Genomic DNA, 15,668 nt, shown 5'->3' on the forward strand with positions numbered 1-15,668 from the left:
CTGTCGGGCTGTATCACCGCCTGGTACGGCAGCTGCTCCGCCCATAACCGGAAGGTTCTCCAGAGGGTAGTGAGGTCTGCACAACGCATCACCGGGAGCAAACTACCTGCCCTCCAGGACACCTACACCACCCGATGTCACAGGAAGGCTAAAAAGATCATCAAGGACAACAACCACCCGAGCCACTGCCTGTTCACCCTGCTAACATCCAGAAGGCGAGGTCAGTACAGGTGCATCAAAGCTGGGACCGAGAGACTGAAAAACAGCTTCTATCTCAAGGCCATCAGACTGTTAAACAGCCATCACTAACGTTGAGTGGCTGCTGCCAACATACTGGCTCAACTCCACCCACTTTAATAATGGAAACATTTATGTAATCAATTTATCACTAGCCACTTTACATTACTCATTTCATATGTATATACTGTACGCTATACCATCTACTGCATCTTGCCATCTGATGTAATTAAATGTATCACTAGCCACTTTAAACAATGCCACTTTATATAATGTTTTCATACCCTACATTACTCATCTCATATGTATATACTGTAAGCTATACCATCTACTGCATCTTGCTATCTTGATGTAATGTATCACTAGCCACTTTAAACAATGTCACTTCATATAATGTTTTCATACCCTGCATTGCTCATCTCATATGTATATACTGTACTCTATACCATCTACTGCATCTTGCCTATGCCGTTCGGCCATCACTCATTTATATATTTTTATGTACATATTCGTATTCATTCCTTTACACTTGTCTGTATAAGGTAGTTGTTGTGAAATTGTTAGGTTATATTACTTGTTAGATATTACTGCATGGTTGGAACTAGAAGCACAAGCATTTCGCTACACTTGCATTAACACCTGCTAACCATGTGTATGTGACAAATACATTTGATTTGATTTGATACTACTGATGGGTGGTTCTGGTACCTGGAGTTTCAGTAGTTATGAAAGACAAACAGACAACCACTAACCAACGCACTGTTGAATGCCAACAAACTTTCTTTCAGGTGCAGAGCATATTTACCTGTATGTCGTAGGTGCCGTTAAGTAACAAGCGTGGGGACCCTGTAGAGTCCTGTGGCGCCCCGGTCAGGGCGGTGTAGGACGGGGGCCGTGTAGTGTCTTTGGCGTGTTGGCTCTGTGGGGAGAAGCCCACCATGTTGTGCAGGGCCAGTATCTTAGTGTCCAGCTCTGCGTCCTGCCGCGTGCGGTTGTGCAGGCCCAGGTGGTACTTCCGATAGTGCTTGATCAGGTCCGTGGGGTCGTTCCCGTAGTAACCGTACCCACAGATGTTGCACTTGAAGTCCTGCAGTTTGGGAGAGCAGGGTGGGGCTACCCCTGTCTCAGCCCCCAGGGGGCTGGGCGTGATGTTCTCGGCCCCCTCACCTGCCCCCCTATGTGGGTGGAGGGGGCATAGCAAGGGGTATCCAGAGCCCTCCACCCTGTCCTGGTGGACTGAGATCCCCCCTGTGGGGCTGTAGGAGGGGTCCTTGTCCTCCCCGTTACTGGTGACGCCCTGGATGATGACGCCCCTCCCTCGGTCGCCCAGCAGCAACCCCTCCCTGACACCCACCCTTTCTCCCCCTCCTCTCTCCCCGGCATTCCCCAGCAGCAGCTCCCCCGCCGGGCTGCGTGCCTGTCTCCCGTCCCCCTCATCTGGTTCTGATCTGAGCGGAGACAGAGACACAGCCCCGTCGGGCCCGGCCCAGGATGGGAGCGCCGGCAGATTTGAGTCTGTCACCTCATGGCAGGGGAAGGACGCTACATTTCCTCCCTTCTTGTGGCTAGGGTAATTAAAGACAGGCCTGTCGGTGTTGACTGTCGCCGCTGTTCCCACTCCTCCGCCGCCCCTCCCTCCTCCGTCCCGTTTGATGGAGCCTGAGACGGAGCCCGGGGAGGAAGAGGAGTCCTCCTGCTCGTCTGGGACTGGCACGTGGGCCCGGCCTAGTTCGGCCGGCAGCAGCCCGTCGGCACCGTTGGGCTCTGAGGACCGGCTCCCGGCACTGTCCTCGCTTTCCGGCCCGGTGGCCTCTGCGGCCAGAGCCTCACCTTCTCCTTCTTCCTCACCGCCGAAGCTTCTCAAAGGGGGGTTCTTTTTCCTCACCATATCTGCAGGCAGGCAGCACAGACAGACAGACAGACAGACAGACAGAATGTTTTAGTGTCACACTTCCTTGAGCAATAGGTATATTAAACATAGAGGAATAGGTATATTAAACACAGAGGAATAGGCATATTAAACATAGAGGAATAGGTATATTAAACACAGAGGAATAGGCATATTAAACATAGAGGAATAGGTATATTAAACACAGAGGAATAGGTATATTAAACATAGAGGAATAGGTATATTAAACACAGAGGAATAGGTATATTAAACATAGAGGAATAGGTATATTAAACACAGAGGAATAGGCATATTAAACATAGAGGAATAGGTATATTAAACATAGAGGAATAGGTATATTAAACACAGAGGAATAGGTATATTAAACATAGAGGAATAGGTATATTAAACACAGAGGAATAGGTATATTAAACATAGAGGAATAGGTATATTAAACACAGAGGAATAGGTATATTAAACACAGAGGAATAGGTATATTAAACACAGAGGAATAGGTATATTAAACATAGAGGAATAGGTATATTAAACACAGACGAATAGGTATATTAAACACAGAGGAATAGGTATATTAAACACAGAGCAATAGGTATATTAAACATAGAGGAATAGGTATATTAAACACAGAGGAATAGGTATATTAAACACAGAGGAATAGGTATATTAAACACAGAGGAATAGACTCCCCATGTAACGGCTGAGGGAAAATGATTAAGTGAACTGGATCTCTATTCAAGAACCACATCAATTGAAGGCTGTACCAAATAAGATGGAGACAGTGGTAGTTTCGTTTTTTTTGTCTCTCTCTCTCTCTCTCTCTCTCTCTCTCTCTCTCTCTCTCTCTCTCTCTCTCTCTCTCTCACACAATCAGCGCATAAAAACTTTCAAGAGTTCCTCCATTAAATACAACAAAGCAAAAAAAGAAGTTATTTTCCCTGTACAACTTAAAACAATGGCGGCCGTTCAGCTCTGGTCCATAAACAGAGCTCCTCCTCTATAACCAGCAACAACACCAGTTGCTGAACATTGTTGATGGCATGTTGATCAGTAAAATCTGTGTGCCTTTAGTTAATGATAAGGCTTGTGAAATGGCAGCTAAAGAAGTCGAATATTAAGTTATAAGGAATGCAGAAAGTGATCATAGTGTTGGATTACTGCCCATGTGTATGTCTAGCAGAGAATGGGGACGAAATAACACAAACCATTAAGTCGGATTTGCTACGGTACAAACTGAATGAAATGAATTTGTAGGACGGAGGGGGTCAGCATGAGAGCAATTTTCAGTTTGTTTCAGTGTGTGTGTGTGTGTGTGTGTGTGTGTGTGTGTGTGTGTGTGTGTGTGTGTCTAAATTCACTAAACCCCAATTCTCTCCATCCAGGGTGCTTAGAATTCCTCATAATGCCAGTGTCATTTCTTCTCCAGTGAAACATATGGAGAGTCATTTCCTAATTTAGGTTGTAAATAAAATGAGTATTAAATAAAGCAATGATTGTTTGTAAGGGGCAATGCCTAAACCAGTGTTCATAAAAGCTGCAGGAAAAATGTGAAGCAACAGCTCCATCAGACATGTCACCAGTTACACTGTTTCAATCACTACCAAGTCACTGTTGGATCTCTACCATCACTCTGCCACAACTGGAATTTACAACTACAAAAGCATGTTATTAATCAAAATACATGAATTAACTTGATTCATCAACAATGAAACAAGAATAATTGGCCTAGTGTTTAAAATGCATTATTTTCAAGCTGTTCTCTGGGTCTGTGACTTCAATGCAGCAGAAACACACTTTTAATAAACGGCTTACAATCCGCTAACAACAGACTTTGACCCCGAAAACTAACACTTACAAGAGTTGAAATTAAACTGGCCTGAAAACTATGGGGATTGTGTAAATTTGTCCCAGAGTTTGGAATGGCTTTCTCATGGCCTCATTATCGAATCACACCCCTCGAAATGGCTTGCAATCATTAACCTCTCTGAAAATTTGCCCAAAGGCTAACTCAAAAATACTACCCAAGAAAGAGAGTGTACCTGACGCGTCAGCCCGGCTTCAACAAAGAGCGGGAAAAAGGTCTTCAAGCAAACAATGGAATCGTCATTCAACAACAAAATCAATGTTTCACTATAGTCAAAGTAAGGAAAATGACAGCCGATCTGTGTTCAGAAGAATAACAGACTACTAGTGGGTAACAAAATAGTCCCTCTCATCCCACCCCCACACGGAGCAGAAGAATCGTCGGGATTTCTACTTTCAATAAACTTCGGATCAATGTAAACCCTCCAAAAAATGTGATATCATCCTTAATCACATCTCAGACAAAATAATCTTCTAAAGCACTGTTCATTACCCAGAAGCATTGTGTTTAGCTCTTTTGTAATATCACCAGGAAGCAGTGAGAGCAGAGCTTTAGTGGCTCCATACAAGTTCCTCAACAGAGGAGTGTGATTTAGCATGAAACGTCTCCCGACTCATAAAAGAGAAACGTTTTTTTATCCCTGATATGTCATACAATTACACTACAGGAAAAGGAGGACCAAGCACACCCCCATTCTCATCGACGAGGCTGTAGTGGAGCAGGTTGAGAGCTTCAAGTTCCTTGGTGTCCATATCACCAACAAACTATCATGGTCCAAACACACTAAGACAATCATGAAGAGGGCACAACAAAGCCTATTCCCCCTCAGGAGACATAAAAGATTTGGCATGGGTCCTCAGATCCTCAAAAGGTTCTACAGCTGCACAATCGAGAGCATCCTGACTGGTTGCATCACTGCCTGGTACGACAATTGCTCGGCCTCTGACCGCAAGGCACTACAGAGGGTAGTGCGTATGGCCCAGTACATCATTGGGGCCAAGATTCCTGCCATCCAGGACCTCTATATCAGGCAGTGTCAGAGAAAGGCCCTAAAAATTGTCAAAGACCCCAGCCACCCTAGCCATAGACTGTTCTCTCTGCTACCGCACGGCAAGCGGTACCGGAGCGCCAAGTCGAGGTCCAAAAGGCTTCTTAAGAGCTTCTACCCCCAAGCCATAAGACTCCTGAACAGCTAATCAAAGGGCTACCCAGACCCTTCTTTTACACTGCTGCTACTCTCTGTTTATAATCTATGCTTAGTCACTTTAACTCTACCTACATGTACATATTACTTCAAATACCTCAACTAACCAGTGCCCCCGCACATTGGCTCTGTACCGGTACCCCCTGTATATATGTTTTTTTAATTTAACCTTTATTGAACTAGGCAAGTCAGTTAAGAACAAATTTTTATTTACAATGACGGCCTACCAAAAGGCAAAAGGCCTCCTGCGGGGTTGGGGGCTGGGATTAAAAATAAATTTAAATATAGGACAAAACACACATCACAAGAGAGACAACACAACACTACATAAAGAAAGACCTAAGACAACAACATAGCATGGCAGCAACACATGACAACACAGCATGGTAGCAATACAACATGACAACACATGGTAGCAACACATGGCACCAACACAACATGGTAGCAGCACAAAAAAGGGTACAAACATTATTGGGCACAGACAACAGCACAAAGGGCAAGAAGGTAGAGACAACAATACATCACGCAAAGCATCCACAACTGTCAGTAAAGTGTCCATGATTGAGTCTTTGAATGAAGAGATTGAGATAAAACTGTCCAGTTTGAGTGTTTGGTGCAGCTCATTCCAGTCGCTTGTATATAGCCTCGCTTGTTATTTTACTGCTGATGTTTAATTATTTGTTACTTTTATTTTCTATTTTCAATTTTTTACTTATCTCTTTTTTGCTTAACCCTTTTTTTTCTTTTTTTTCTTAACTTCTTAACTGCTTATGGCTTGGGGGCGCTATTTTCACCTCCAGATGAAAAGTGTGCCCAAAGTAAACTGCCTGCTACTCAGGCCCAGAAGCTAGGATATGCATATAATTGATAGATTTGGATAGAAAACACTCTAAAGTTTCTGAAACTGTTTGAATGATGTCTGTGAGTATAACATAACTTATTTGGCAGGCGAAACCCCGAGGACAAACCATCCAGGAAAAAAGAAAATTGAGGTCACTCTCATTTCAATGGGTTTTCATTGAGAATCTAGAATTCTAAGGCAGTTGCTTGCAGTTCCTATCACTTCCACTGGATGTCAACAGTCTTTACAAATTGGTTGATGTTTTTCCTTTGTGTAATGAAGAAGTAGCCCTGTTCAGAATGAGGGTAGAGTGAAGTGTACTGTTTGATAGAGGCGCGTGACCTGAAAAGCACGCTCCACTTTGTTTTCCTCCGGTATTGAACGCAGTTTATCCTGTTTTAAATTTTATCGATTATTTACGTAAAAAAATACCTAAAGTTGTATTAAGAAAGTTGTTTGAAATGTTTGGACAAAGATTACAGGTAACTTATCCTGTTAGGGCTAGGGGGCAGTATTGACACGGCTGGATAAAAAACATACCCGATTTAATCTGGTTACCACTCCTACCCAGTAACTAGAATATGCATATACTTATTACATATGGATAGAAAACACCCTAAAGTTTCTAAAACTGTTTGAATGGTGTCTGTGAGTATAACAGAACTCAAATGGCAGGTCAAAACCTGAGAGATTCCTTTACAGGAAGTGGCCTGTCTGACCATTTCTTGAACTTCTTTTCCATCTCTATCTTTTACTAAGGATCTCTGCTCTAACGTGACACTTCCTACGTCGTCCATAGGCGCTCAGAGGCCGGGAAAAAACAGAATGTCGTCATCCCAGCCCCAGGCTGAAACACATTATCGCCTTTCTCAAGTGGCCGATCAAGGGACACTGGGCTTAGGCGCGTGACCCGACCGCCCCCCGCCTTTGTGATTTTTTCCTCTGTTTGCCGAAAAGGAGATTCCCTGTCGGAATATTATCGCTTTTCTACGAGAAAAATGGCGTAAAAATTGATTTTAAACAGCGGTTGACATGCTTCGAAGTACGGTAATGGAATATTTAGAATTTTTTTGTCACGAATTGCGCCATGCGCACGACCCTTCTTTACCATTTCGGATAGTGTCTGGAACGCACGAACAAAACGCCGCTATTCGGATATAACGATGGATTATTTTGGACCAAACCAACATTTGTTATTGAAGTAGCAGTCCTGGGAGTGCATTCTGACGAAGACAACAAAAGGTAATCAAACTTTTATAATAGTAAATATGATTATGGTGAGTGCTAAACTTGCCGGGTGTCTAAATAGCTAGCCCATGATGCCTGGGCTATGTACTTAGAATATTGCAAAATGTGCTTTCACCAAAAAGCTATTTTAAAATCGGACATATCGAGTGCATAGAGGAGGTCTGTATCTATAATTCTTAAAATAATTGTTATGCTTTTTGTGAACGTTTATCGTGAGTAATTTAGTAAGTTTGCGGCGGGTATGCTAGTTCTGAACGTCACATGCTAATGTAAAAAGCTGGTTTTTGATATAAATATGAACTTGATTGAACAAAACATGCATGTATTGTATAACATAATGTCCTAGGGTTGTCATCTGATGAAGATCATCAAAGGTGAGTGCTGCATTTAGCTGTCTTCTGGGTTTTGGTGACATTATATGCTGGCTTGAAAAATGGGTGTCTGATTATTTCTGGCTTGGTACTCTGCTGACATAATCTAATGTTTTGCTTTCGTTGTAAAGCCTTTTTGAAATCGGACAGTGTGGTTAGATTAACGAGAGTCTTGTCTTTAAATAGCTGTAAAATAGTCATATGTTTGAGAAATTGAAGTAATAGGATTTTTAAGGTTTTGAAAATCGCGCCACAGGCTTAAAGTGGCTGTTACGTAGGTGGGACGAATTCGTCCCGCCTAGCCCAGAGAGGCTAAGAGATATTTTGTAGTCATATTGCGCGAGTTGGAACCAGTGTTTTTCTGGATCAAACGCGCTAAATAAATGTACATTTTGGATATATAACGACGGAATTAATTGAACAAAAGGACCATTTGTGATGTTTATGGGACATATTGGAGTGCCAACAGAAGAAACTCATCAAAGGTAAGGCATGAACTATATCGTTATTTCTGAGTTTTGTGTCGCGCCTGGCGGGATGAAATATGATTGTCTGTGTTTGTTTGATGGGGTGCTGCCCTCAGATAATAGCATGGTTTGCTTTCGCCGTAAAGCCTTTTTGAAATCTGACACGGTGGCTAGATTAACAAGAAGTTCAGCTTTAAGTTAGCGTATTGCACTGGTGAATGTATGAAAGTTAAATATTTATAATAAGGTTGTATTCGGCGCATGTGACAAATACAATTTGATTTGATTTGATCATTTTGCATCACAATATCGTCACAGAAGCCACTGAAGATCTGCTTAATTTGCATTGTATGGTAAAACTGAATTGCATTGTAAAACTGAATTGTATGGTAAAACTGAATTGTCCGGGGGTTTCATCGGATGGGGCCACAGTGTCTCCTGACCCCTCCTGTCTCAGCCTCCAGTATTTATGCTGCAGTAGTTTATGTGTCGGGGGGCTAGGGTCAGTCTGTCACATCTGGAATATTTCTCTTGTCTTTTCCGGTGTCCTGTGTGAATTTAAATATGCTCTCTCTAATTCTCTCTTTCTCTTTCTTTCTCTCTCTCGGAGGACCTGAGCCCTAGGACCATGCCTCAGGACTAGCTGGCTTGATTAATCCTTGCTGTCCCCAGTTCACCTGGCCGTGCTGCTGCTCCAGTTCCAACTGTTCTGCCTGCAGCTATGGAACCCTGACCTGTTCACCGGACGTGCTACCTGTCCCAGACCTGTTGTCCCAGACCTGCTGGAACCCTGACTTATTCACCGGACGTGCTACCTGTCCCAGACCTGCTGTTTTCAACTCTCTAGAGACAGCAGGAGCGGTAGAGATACTCTCAAAGATCGGCTATGAAAAAGCCAACTGACACTTACTCTTGTGTTACTGACTTGTTGCACCCTCGACAACTACTATGATTATTATTATTTGACAATGCTGGTAATTTATGAACATTTGAACATCTAGGCCATGTGCTGTTATAATCTCCACCCGGCACAGCCAGAAGAGGACTGGCCACCCCTCATAGCCTGGTTCCTCTCTAGGTTTCTTCCTAGGTTTTGGCCTTTCTAGGGAGTTTTTCCTAGCCACTGTGCTTCTACACCTGCATTGCTTGCTGTTTGGGGTTTTAGGCTGGGTTTCTGTACAGCACTTTGTGATATCAGCTGATGTAAGAAGGGCTATATAAATACATTTGATTTGATTTGATTTGATATGGTAAAATTGAATTGTATGGTAAAACTGAATTGTATGGTAAAACTGAATTGTATGGTAAAATTTAAATGTATGGTACAATTTAAATGTATGGTAAAACTGAATTGTATGGTAACATTTAAATATATGGTCAAATTGAATTGTATGGTCAAATTGAATTGTAAGGTAAAAAGCTTAGTGTGGGGAAAAAAACATTTCACACCTACCATTGCAGATGCATCAAAAGTACTGGGCTATAATCAATAACATGCCTAGTGACGGAGCTGCGAGCGGCGAAGTGGCGAGAGAGAGCCCGCTTCATCTCCTATTACATCTCCACCCGGCGCAGCCAGAAGAGGACTGGCCACCCCTCATAGCCTGGTTCCTCTCTAGGTTTCTTCCTAGGTTCTGGCCTTTCTAGGGAGTTTTTCCTAGCCACCGTGCTTCTACACCTGCATTGCTTGCTGTTTGGGGTTTTACGCTGGGTTTCTGTACAGCACTTTGTGACATCAGCTGATGTAAGAAGGGCTTTATAAGTAAATTTGATTGATTGATACACCTCAGGAAGAAAGACACATCAGGCCCACCACAGTGACACACACCACAGTGACAGACACCAGAGTGACACACAACACAGTGACAGACACCACAGTGATACACACCACAGTGATACACACCACAGTGATATACACACCACAGTGATACACACCACAGTGATACACACCACAGTGACACACACCACAGCGACACACACCACAGCGGCACACACCACAGCGGCACACACCACAGCGGTACACACCACAGCGATACACACCACAGCGATACACACCACTGCGATACACACCACAGTGATACACACCACAGTGATACACACCACAGTGACACACACCACAGTGGTACACACCACAGTGATACACATGCTCATTTGTAACGAGGCAAAACTATAACAAAATATGTCATCTTAAATGTCAAAGTAGGACGTCATGTTTCATTACCTCCTCTCTCTCTCTCGTTCTTTCTCTCTCCCTTCTTCCCTCCCTCTGTAGGAGAAGCCTTGCTGGGTTATCCTTAGGACACGGATGCCAGGCTCCTCTCCTCTCCCTTCCTTCCCCTTCCTCTGATTAAGTTTTTAGTGTGGCGGCAAATTTATGTTGGGGGACCCTGTCCCTTTCTCCCTCTCTCTCCATCCTCTGGCTCAATGTTCAGAGTGTTTTAGTTAGTGAAGCCTGGGCCAGGTGTTTAACATTAGCTTCTAGGCATTTCAGGCCTCTGTGATGTTTTTAGGTTTAAAGCATCAATCAGCAGCCTCCCGAGTGGCGCAGCGGTCTAAGGCACTGCGTCACTACAGACCCGGGTTCGATACCAGGCTGTGTTGCAGCTGGCCGTGACCGGGAGACCCATGAGGCGGTACACAATTGGCCATGCGTCGTCCGGGTTAGGGGAGGGTTTGGCCGGCCGGGATTTCCTTGTCCCATTGCGCTCTAGCGACTCCTGTGGCGGGCTGGGCGCATGCACGCTGACATGGTCGGCAGTTATACGGTGTTTCCTCCGACACATTGGTTGGCTTCCAGGTTAAGCGGGCGTTGTGTCAAGAAGCAGTGCGGCTTTGTTTTTTCCATTTATATTTCAATGTTGGGCATTAGCACGTTTGCAAGTGGGGTGCACCGATTGGTGTCACCTCGTTAGTCAGTACGTGTTACACCTGTGCTGGTTGTCATCTTGTTAGTGGGAATGTGTTTCACCTGTGCTGGCCCAGGTGATATTAAGAGTAGCTGGCCCAGTGCTCCAGTTGTCTGGAGAGAGGTGCAGGGTTAACCTGTTATGGCTAGGGGGCAGTATTTTCACGGCCGGATAAAAAACTTACCCGATTAAATCTGATTATTAGTCCTGCCCAGAAACTAGAATATGCATATAATTATCAGCTTTGGATAGAAAACACTCCAAAGTTTCTAAAACTGTTTGAATGGTGTCTGTGACTATAACAGAACTCATTTGGCAGGCCAAAACCTGAGAAGATTCCATGCAGGAAGTGCCCTGTCTGACAATTTCTTGGCCTTCTTGATTATCTCTATCCATTACAGGGGATCTCTGCTGTTACGTGACACTTCCTACGGCTCCCATGGGCTCTCAGAAGGCGGCAAAAAGCTGAATCGTGGCTTTGCAGGCTCTGGCTGAAAAAAAGTAGCGCGTTTGGATAGTGGCTTCTCACAGTACTGTGAGACTCAGGCGCGTGCACGAGGGGACTCCAGGTTTTATCTTTGAATGAAAACCACCGCTCCCGGTCGGAATATTATCACTTTTTTACGAGAAAAATGGCATAAAAATTTTAAACAGCGGTTGACATGCTTCGAAGTACGGTAATGGAATATTTTGAATTTTTTTGTCACGAAATGCGTCATGCGCATGACCCTTATTTACACTTCGGATAGTGTCTTGAACGCACGAACAAAACGCCGCTATTTGGATATAACTATGGATTATTTTGAACCAAACCAACATTTGTTATTGAAGTAGCAGTCCTGGGAGTGCATTCTGACGAAGAACACCAAAGGTAATCAAACTTTTCTAATAGTAAATCTGACTTTGGTGAAGGCTAAACTTGCTGGGTGTCTAAATAGCTAGCCCGTGATGCCGGGCTATGTACTCAGAATATTGCAAAATGTGCTTTCACCGAAAAGCTATTTTAAAATCGGACACCTCGATTGCACAAAGGAGTTCTGTATCTATAATTCTTAAAATAATTGTTCTGTTTTTTGTGAACGTTTATCGTGAGTAATTTAGTAAATTCACCGGAAGTGTTCGGTGGGAATGCTAGTTCTGAACGTCACATGCTAATGTAAAAAGCTGTTTTTTGATATAAATATGAACTTGATTGAACAAAACATGCATGTATTGTATAACATAATGTCCTAGGGTTGTCATCTGATGAAGATTATCAAAGGTTAGTGCTGCATTTAGCTGTGGTTTTGTTTTTTGTGACATTATATGCTAGCTTGAAAAATGGGTGTCTGATTATTTCTGGCTGGGTACTCTGCTGACATAATCTAATGTTTTGCTTTCGCTGTAAAGCCTTTTTGAAATCGGACAGTGTGGTTAGATAAAGGAGAGTCTTGTCTTTAAAATGCTGTAAAATAGTCATATGTTTGAAAAATGGAAGTTTTTGTATTTTTGAGGAATTTGTAATTCGCGCCACGCCTATCATTGGATATTGGAGCAGGTGTTCCGCTAGCGGAACGTTTAGATGTAAGAGGTTAACACCTTTAGTTGGCTCCCTATTTGATTTCTATAAAAAAAAACTATCCTTTATCTGATCTTCCCTGTTTACGTTTTGCCCCCCTTTTGGTATGCTTCCTGTCTGAATACCCCGGCATATGGCATATACGGTGTACTGCCCAAGACTAGTCTGTACCTTTACATGTCACTTGAGTGATGATTCCTGCATCATTGCATCATAAGGTGTGATCAGGAGTAGGCCGTGAGACACAACAGGGAACAGATCATTCATTATCCTTTAACAAACAACATACTTTCATTATGCATACAACAGCAGCACAGGAAAAACAATGTTCATTCCTTTACAATTCATTAGCATCCATTGTCATGCACCACAGAAGTCCTGTATAGTATAGTTTATGGAAGTCAACTTATGCCGTGTGAACATTTCTTGTGACGCATGATCTGGCCTTCAATGACAAAAGTATGATCCTCAATCAGAGCACAATCTGAGCAATGACGGATAACTTTACAGCTCTTACAGTGCACTCTGTATACTTGTCCATTGTGTCTCACTTCAGGCGTTCCGATTCTACAGAGGTACAGAACAACAGTTCTCTTCAAGGACAAACACCTCTATAGTCAACATTTAGGGGGTGTACTTGTACATCAAGCTGCAGACCGAGTCCTGCTGTATCCATTCAGACAGTCTCAAACAGACCTAGTCCTGCTGTATCCATTCAGACAGTCTCAAACAGACCTAGTCCTGCTATATCCATTCAGACAGTCTCAAACAGGCCTAGTCCTGCTATATCCATTCAGACAGTCTCAAACAGACCGAGTCCTGCTGTATCCATTCAGACAGTCTCAAACAGACCTAGTCCTGCTATATCCATTCAGACAGTCTCAAACAGACCTAGTCCTGCTATATCCATTCAGACAGTCTCAAACAGACCTAGTCCTGCTATATCCATTCAGACAGTCTCAAACAGACCTAGTCCTGCTATATCCATTCAGACAGTCTCAACAGACCTAGTCCTGCTGTATCCATTCAGACAGTCTCAAACAGACTTAGTCCTGCTATATCCATTCAGACAGTCTGAAACAGACCTAGTCCTGCTATATCCATTCCCATAATCCTTGTTTCTATTCACTACAGATTTTGACCATGTCTCAGTCAGAACAAATGCGTCATCCAGAGGGGTCCAAACATGACCAGGGGTCATATACACAGCTGGAGGACCCCCCAGACCCTCCTCTCAGGCCCAGGGACAAACCCAGGCTGTGCTGGAGGACCCCCCCCCCGCACCCCCCAGACCCTCCTCTCAGGCCCAGGGACAAACCCAGGCTGTGCTGGAGGACCCCCCCCAGACCCTCCTCTCAGGCCCAGGGACAAACCCAGGCTGTGCTGGAGGACCCCCCCAGACCCTCCTCTCAGGCCCAGGGACAAACCCAGGCTGTGCTGGAGGAAGGGAAAGGAGGAATGTTTATTAAAACTACATTACCAGACTGTCTGACCCCCTTCATCATTTAACCATGTATTTAGAAATTCACCGTAGGGACAAACACACACACACAACCCCCCCCCAAGGGGCCTCTTCTCTACTCCACCAACCAACCAACCAACCAACCAATGGGGCCCATTTCACTTCCTTACTATTTACAGCTTCTTAAATCGCTGTGATAAAGAAATAAAATACCTATCCTGATTGCTTTCTGTCTCCGGTGGGAGCCCGGCTGCCAAAATATGAACATGAACGCATCCCTAATTAAATAACTCAGAGGCTCATAAGCCCTGGGAAGGGAGTGGGAACCAAACAGAAAAGCTCTCAGAAGAGCCATATTGACAGACAGACAGACCCAAAGCTTTTGCTTCTACTCAGTCTAGCTCCGCAGCCTGCTATTTCAATAAGGGAGCGAAAACGAGACTATATGACACAATCTCTCTTGGCTGGCTGACAAACTGCCTGACTGGTGTTAGTCTGTCGGTGTTTCTTCTTGTCTCTCAGTAGGAGTATATTCAGCAGGCAGCACTGTGGAGACAGGCCCCCGCTACGGTCTGTGTGAATACCATGTGTGTGTTGTCACGTCTAAGAGAGCTCTGCAGGTCCCACCTTTCTCCTTATTTTCTCCTTTTTAATGTCGCTTTTTTTCCCCGTTTCTTTTTTACATCATCGTTTATGATGTCACTGCTGCCACAGGCTTTGTGTTAGAAGAGGCCCAGCCGCCAGACCCCAAATCCGTCTTTCTTTTGCAGTTTAATCTCATTTGCAACATTAGGAATAAATCACATTACTGTCATAGGAGTAATGTTACGATCGGTAGGAGGGTCTATGGAAAACACATATGCAAGATTGAGTGTGCGCAATTAATTATCATAAAAACTAAATGTCAAACAGCAGAGTCTCGGTGAAGACTCACCATGCCTTATGAGAAACACTTAAGGCGCCCGCATGCTTCCCATCCGAAACAGTTTGGAACATATTATTACGACATTTTGTTTGTTTTTGTTTGTTTTGGTCTTCGGCAAGGCTTTTTTCGCCTGTTTCGTGCACACCACATATTTTCTAGAGGCAAGCCGAATTTTGATAGCAGAAGTCTAGCCCCTCGTCGATCATTGGTCAACAGTAGGGATTCTTCAATCAAGTGTTTGTTGTCACTCAACGAGACATGACTCATTTTCATGCACATTTTTTCACCTGAGAAATATTGCACCAAACATCTTAGTTAGATGTAAAATAGTGCGACTAAGATCTCCTCGGCAAGAAAGTCAAAATGAATGACAGATTTCTTGAGTTAGATTATTCTGAATATTTTGAGGAAGTGTATACTGGCTATGGCGTCTCAAGATGGACAAAAAGTACTATTGCAACTTTTTTCTAGTTTTTTAAGTGAAGATCTTTTCAGGGAATATGCGAGCACACTCATTCGGTTCACATAGCCAAGTTTCACTAGGCGACAGTCAAACCGGAGCATGTGGAAGCCTTGTGTCACATGAATTCCACCGATGGCTAAAACAAGCTTGCACATGCAAAATAATGACGAATAAAACAAGATAAGTGCTCTGCACACTATAATTCCAAATGACTGTAAC

At 43.7% G+C, this 15,668-nt stretch overlaps 1 protein-coding gene across 3 annotated transcripts in view; it reads right to left on the reverse strand.

The window, feature by feature from the left end:
* The window catches only part of LOC106589004 (zinc finger transcription factor Trps1), a 211,392-nt gene that overhangs the window by 154,728 nt on the left and 40,996 nt on the right, over positions 1-15,668 (reverse strand). For all 3 annotated transcript variants that reach the window (XM_014178623.3, XM_014178625.3, XM_014178624.3), the window contains exon 3: positions 1,043-2,127. In XM_014178623.3, coding sequence (XP_014034098.2) covers positions 1,043-2,127 — 1,085 coding nt within the window. The remainder of the gene's footprint in view (positions 1-1,042; positions 2,128-15,668) is intronic.

This window comes from Salmo salar, chromosome 27, assembly GCF_965601325.2.
Source record: "Salmo salar chromosome 27, fSalSal1, whole genome shotgun sequence".
Classification (NCBI taxonomy): Eukaryota; Metazoa; Chordata; class Actinopteri; order Salmoniformes; family Salmonidae; genus Salmo; species Salmo salar.